Raw genomic sequence first — 6484 nt, forward strand, 5'->3', positions numbered from 1 at the left:
TATCCATAATCCATGGCATAAATTTCATCCCAACTCAATGAGCCGTATCCTAATTAAACGGGTCTGCTGGCAATAAGGAACTTCTTCCTTCCTCCAATGAACTCCTAAAATCATTTTAAATCAAGCATAAATTTAAAATTAATTTAATTAATTTGTAATTTTTGTTTCGCATTTCAAAATTCAAAACTGAAGCTCAGATAAGTATCTAACCCGTCCTAAAATCCGACAAACCTTTTCAGCAAGTGTGTGTGTGTGCCTGTGAGAGAGAGAGAGCACTCACGGAAGAAGGACGTTCCGAAACCGTAAAGTACCATCAATTTCTGCAGCAGAAAACAGAGTTTTTTGGACACTTCGAGCTGCCATTAATTCCCGTTTCAGAAAACAGAGGTTTTTGGACACTTGGAGCTGCCATCAATTTCCGTTTCAGAAAACAGAGGTTTTTGGACGCTTGGAGCTGCACTCTCAGAACCCTTCAGATGAATCTCGTTTATCCGTGTCTCACCCACGACAAACCTAGGAAGTAAATCAAAACTGATTGACAAACAAAAATAGCTATAGGTCATTAGGCGTACTAACGCTTGAACCCTAATCGAAATTAAAGCAAAGAAGAAAATTTTCTAAAATCAATTTAGAAAAGAAAAAATCCAAAACGCCCAAATGTCGTTCGAATCAATGCCAGAAATCACCAACTCCTTCCTCAAAATAGAAAATATGTATCGACCTCTGAAACTTTCTTTTTATCGCCACCATTTTCACATTGCCGAGTGTCGGCCATCGATCCATGGATTCAAGGATCCAAAGAGAAAAAATCGAAGAAATTACTTATCGACAACAAAAATTTATAGTATCTATAAATAAGGTAATCTAACTCTATCCCTTACCTCAGTGGCTTGTGACGGAACAAAATATTTTTTCAGGGAACTGGCCGGGACGGAACACAACGTTTTTTCAGAGAATTGAGGCGTGATTGCATTCGTTTTTATGTCAAATTCTTCCCCAAAAACCTAAGGGTGTTACAATGCAAGGAAACAGTAATCACACTACCAAGGATGAATTCAATCAAAGCAATGCAAGTCAAGAACTTGTTCCCGAGCCTGTGACCAGTTTTCCGGAGATGCAGAGACAAGTCAACCACAACCTCTTGCCTTATGACTCAGCCTCTCCTGATTCTCTATCGCACGTGGCTACGTTTCTCACTCAGGATAGCTCGGCCCCTCTTGTAATCGTAAGTTGTAATACTACTTCCTCTAAAAAAAAAAAAAAATTCTCACTCTACGATTTAATTTTTGGGCATTAACTTTTTCTTTGATATTCGATTTTTTTTTTTCTTAAGAGATCTCATTATACTCATGGGCAGTTATACAAATTCTGGAGATCTTTTGCTAAATTGGGGTGCCTAACTTTCACTTCGGAAAGCAAAGTTATTTTTGTGGTCAATTGCTTAGCGGAATTAGTTGACACATAATGTAGTAGAACACTTTTGTTCAGTTCTCGATTGAGATTTAAGCTTTTTTCACTTAAAATGAAGAGAGAATTTATTTCACTTACTATTTTTTTGTAGTTAGATCAGTGTTATAGCAATTGGTATGCAATTGGTATTAGATCAGTCGATGTAGTCTCTCCATTTAAATATTGGCCGACTATAAAATCAATACCTAGCAGATATTAAATCAGTGGTATGATACGAATAGAGGGTAAAATTGTTAAGATAATATTGATATTGATATCTTTGAGGGAAAAAGCAGCCAATGTGATCAGTACATATCGATGTGTTTCAATGTCGGTTTCAAAATTGGCCAAGCCTTGATCTGACACCATGAACTAAATTCATTGGTTGGATAAAACATTAAAAATAATATCAAGGGTATTTCGGAACTTTGCACAAGAGAATGGGATAAGTATAAGATCACAGTGGGATTATCTTTACCCATTTTTTTGGTAGAAGGTGAGGTCCTGATCTGTATGAAATATGAAGCTAGTGAGCTCATCTTGCACTTTTTTTTTTTTTACCATGATTTGGTTATTTTTTAATGGATCTTTTTTTTGTTATAGGAAATTTATGGTAGAAGGATGAGGTTCCTCTTCGAAAAAGAACTTCAGAAAAGTGATGTAAGCTCGCTCAGGAGAATTATAATCCCAAAAGTATGTAATTTAAGATTTTCTAATTTGGTAAATAGTAATTTGGGAGTTGAAATTCTATCCAAAAGTATGATGCTATTAATGCATTCTCCATGCCCCGCTCAGACGAAACCGCTAGTTTTAGGGGGGATAATGGCATCTTTTCATAGCCCCCTACAACCAGGGGTGTGTCTATATGTGGGGAATGCGGTGGATAGCATTCTTTCTCCCTAATAATACTCTTAGAATTACTTGCACACTATCAAACTTCCAAAACATCTCCAACATCCGTTTCTCATCATTCATACCTGGGATTAGAGTTGCAATCAGACCAAGCTAGACTGGTCTTAATTTGAGTTAGGAACCAAGAATCGTTCTGAAACCAACCGACTTAAACCCAAAATTGACATATTCCTTATCCTTGCCTCGGGCGAGGCTGTTTTTTAACTCGAATCTATGACCACTAAGTTGCAATGAAAAAACCTTACTATTGTCACAAAATTGCAACCCGCGACCATGATTAGAATATATATATATATATATTCAATTATTTTTATGCTTGTGAAGTTATTTGTATACTTTGCAATGCTAATCCTATTTTAGTATTTTGAGTTCCCAAACATGTTAAGGGATCAGAAACGGACCATCCAATTACTAAACGGGAACTGATCCTAGTTTTGGAACCATTTAATAAACGGGCGGTTCTAAGACTGGCCCCCTGGGACTAGAACTGATTAGGAACCACCGAATACCCGGAACAGTCCCAATTGAAACACTTAGCTTTAAGGTCAAGCTAGTATATATCAGCCCTAGACACAACTCATCGGGCTCATAATGGGCTAAGCTTGGCCCTGTATTTTTTACACATAAGGAATGAAAAATCATTTTTAGTATATAAATATGTATAAGTTTAATATATAAAATTACTGATATCTTTTAAATTTTAATTATGCTACTTAATCCATGGCCCTCTATACACAATAATCTTACTGTAGACACCGAATTTTGTCACCCCCCGGCAATGATGACAATATGAAGGATTACATGTTGGATATTTTATACTTGGAGAATTTTCAAACTTAGAGTAGAAAATGACAATCTTTTCCTATAAACTTTCAAGAGAAAATGTTTTCAAAAATTAGAATTTGATGTTGTGGATTAGTGTTGTTTGTCCCCTCAAGTCGGACACCACACTTTTATACGAGAACTATGCGAATCGATGCCCGATCCTCTATTTCATTATATGATCCGGGTCCCTATTTCATGCATATTTTTGTAAAGGTTTCTGATCGAGACTACAATCGTGTCTCACATCATTGGATAGTGCTCAGACTGAGCTTTCTAACTACATCTTACACGTCGAATTCCGACAAACGGTTTGAAAGATATGACCCCCGAAAGTTAACTCCAAAGTTCGGTGTCAGATTCCATTCCGAGCAACCAAAGAGTGCCACATGGCGCCTGATGAAGCAAAATATGTCACTTTCCTCAGCACGGCTGAAGCATGTACGCAAACCTGAACAACACCTCGGCCTCCAAAAGGCCGTGCTCCACCTTGGCCTCCAATAGGCCGTGCTCCACCTCGGCCTACATCAGGCCGTGCTGCACCTCGGCCTCCAACAGGTCGTGCTCCACCTCGGCCTCCGATGGGTCGTGCTCCACCTCGGCCTACATCAGGCCGTGTTGCACCTCGGCCTCCAATAGGTCATGCTCCACCTTGGCCTCCGACGGGCCATGCTCCACCTCGACCTACATCAGGCCGTGCTGCACCTCGGCCTCCATCAGGCCGTGCTGCACCTCGGCCTCCATAAGGCCGTGCTCCACCTCGGCCTACATCAGGTCGTGCTGCACCTCGGCCTCCATCAGGCCCAAACCCCTTTGTCCAAAAGCAAGGTTTTTTGGACAATCCTCTCTAGTTTTAGTCCCACATCGAAATTTTGAGAAAATTGTCCCAAGTCCCATGGCTATAAGAATAGCCCTTCCCCTCTTCCAAAAGGGAGGAGAAAAATTGAGAATTTGGGAGAGGGGATGGCGTCATTAAGGTTTTTGGCTAACTTCTTCCCTCTAAAATCAAATATTCTTCAAGCTTAAAAGTTTAATACATTAATCTTTCATTGAGCTGGGAGATCTTATCCAGTTCGGTTCGATTTGGGGGCTTAAAGCACAAGGGTTATCTCCCTTTGTTCCTTGATTAAAGCTGGCTTAAGGTATTTTTCTCCTCCTAATCGCAGTTTAGAACTAGCTTATCTAATTTAATAAATTAATTCTTAATTTATTAATAATTGATTTGTTTAGATTAATTATGTTTAATTAGTCTCAGTTGAGTTCAATACGGTTCATTAGATATGAATTGATTTATTTCGGTCCAATTAAAGGTATTTAGGTAATTGACTTTTTAGATTAATTAAGTTTAATTGTTTTTTTTTATGTTTACCTTTGATTTGGTTTAGTTATTTTTTAAGTTACTTTTTGTTCTTTTAATCTAGACCCTTAGATTAGGATCTCAAGCCCTAATTTCTTCCCCATCTTTTCTTCCTTTATTTCTTCTTTTCCCTATAGCAGAACCACAACCGCACTAACTCCTCCTCCTTCTTCTTCTTCTTCTTCTCTTCTTCTCTTTTCCTTCCCTGCTACTGTAACTGGTAGCAACCGAACCTTCTTCTTCTTCTTCTTTTTCTTTCTCTTTTCCTTCCCTGCTGCTGTAACTGGCAGCAACCGAACCCCCCTCTTTCTTCTTTTCTTCTTTTCTTCTTCTTCTTCTCTTCTCTTCTTTTTCTCCTGCAGCAGCAACCGAACCCTCCTCTTTCTTCTTTTCTTCTTCTTCTTCTCTTCTTTTCTTTTTCTCCTGCCACCGCACCCTTCCCTGCTACTGCAACCGAGTCTCCAGCCGCCCTCTATCACTCTTCTCTAACTCACAAAAACAGGGAAGAAGAAGAACCCAAACCCAGAATCTGAAAACCCTTTTCTCTAAAGAAACTAACCTAGTGTACAGAGATGATAAAGAAACGCTTCTGGATTCTGGAAGGTGGAAGGAAGAAGAGCGATTATAGTATCAAAATGAAGAAGAAAGGTGAGGTGAGAGATCTCGTTTCTATCCATCTTCCCCAAGTTTCCAAAGCCAAACTCCGACAGCCCGGGCAAACAGCGGCAGCCGACCTCAACCTCCTTTCCTCTTCTTGCTTTTCTAAACCAAAAAAAAACCCCTCGCTCCTCATCTCAGCCGAAGCCCTTTCTCCTTTTTCTTTTGTCTCCTCGCTCCTCTGCTTTTCTAAACCGAAAAATGCAGAACAATCCTTCTGCATTTTTTTGTTTTTCTTCATTATAGTCTTAATTGTTCATTGTGGATTAAATGATTTTCTTTTTCTGTTTTCTTTTCTCTCTTAATAATATATGGGACGTAGTTTAGGGCGTGTTTAGTTTAGGACGGGCATGGCTGGCCCCTCAAACTGGCTCGTAGCATTAGGTGCATATTGAGGATTTGGGTTTTCCTACTATCTATCTTTTGTACTCCAACATTCACTTGCATTAGTGTAGTACTAATTTAGATTAATTAAAGTAACTTAGTTAATGTAATTAGTCATTTCAACTGTTGTTTATTTAATTGTGGTTTGTTAATTTAGCTTTTTAAATCATTGCATTTGATTTCTTCATTCAATTCAATTTATTAAACTTGTGTAATTACCAATCTTTTTCCCTCTAGTGGTTTGTTTATTTTAATCAATCAACTAATTAGTTATTTAATGTAGGATAATTAACTAGATTAATTAGTTAAAATATTCTCTTCTCATTAGATTAACTAGGGTTTTGAAAACTGTTTAACTCATCTTAGGATTAGCTTAAAGTAGACATAATTAGTCCAATTAGGTTTCATAATTAATTTAATTAAACCTTAGGTTTAGTTTAATCCTCCTATACTAGATTAGGTAGATTAGTAAAAATGCATCCATTTAATATAATTAGCCCATTTAACTTTTCTAAATTAATTAGGCCTCATTTAATTTAAAAATATTTTTTACCAGTTAGATTAAGTAGGATTGCAATAATTTATTTCACAAATTACTAGGGATTAGGTTTAGTCACTTTAATTAATTCAATTTAGGATCTTACAAATTCATTGATCATCCATCTAGGTCAGACTCAATTAATCGAATTAGTTTAATTTAGGATTTCATAAGTTGCTAAACTAATCCTAGGTCTAGGTTTATTTCATTAGATTAATCTAAGACTCATAATTCATTGATTAAATCATTTAGGGTTTTTATTTTTAAGTAGCGTAATCATTTCATCATTTGCATCATAACCTAGCTAGCATAATTTAGACACTTGGCTTAGGGTTTTCACATGTCATGTTTAGATACCTAGTTTA

At 37.3% G+C, this 6484-nt stretch overlaps 1 protein-coding gene across 1 annotated transcript in view; it reads left to right on the top strand.

The window, feature by feature from the left end:
• The first annotated feature begins 1018 nt into the window (after window positions 1-1018).
• Window positions 1019-6484, top strand: part of LOC122066352 (B3 domain-containing transcription factor FUS3-like) — a 7453-nt gene continuing 1987 nt past the window's right edge. Inside the window, exons 1-2 of the mRNA XM_042630172.1 lie at window positions 1019-1225; window positions 2053-2109. Of these exons, the coding sequence (XP_042486106.1) occupies window positions 1019-1225; window positions 2053-2109 (264 nt within the window). The remainder of the gene's footprint in view (window positions 1226-2052; window positions 2110-6484) is intronic.

This window comes from Macadamia integrifolia, unplaced genomic scaffold (assembly GCF_013358625.1).
Source record: "Macadamia integrifolia cultivar HAES 741 unplaced genomic scaffold, SCU_Mint_v3 scaffold2359, whole genome shotgun sequence".
NCBI lineage: Eukaryota > Viridiplantae > Streptophyta > Magnoliopsida > Proteales > Proteaceae > Macadamia > Macadamia integrifolia.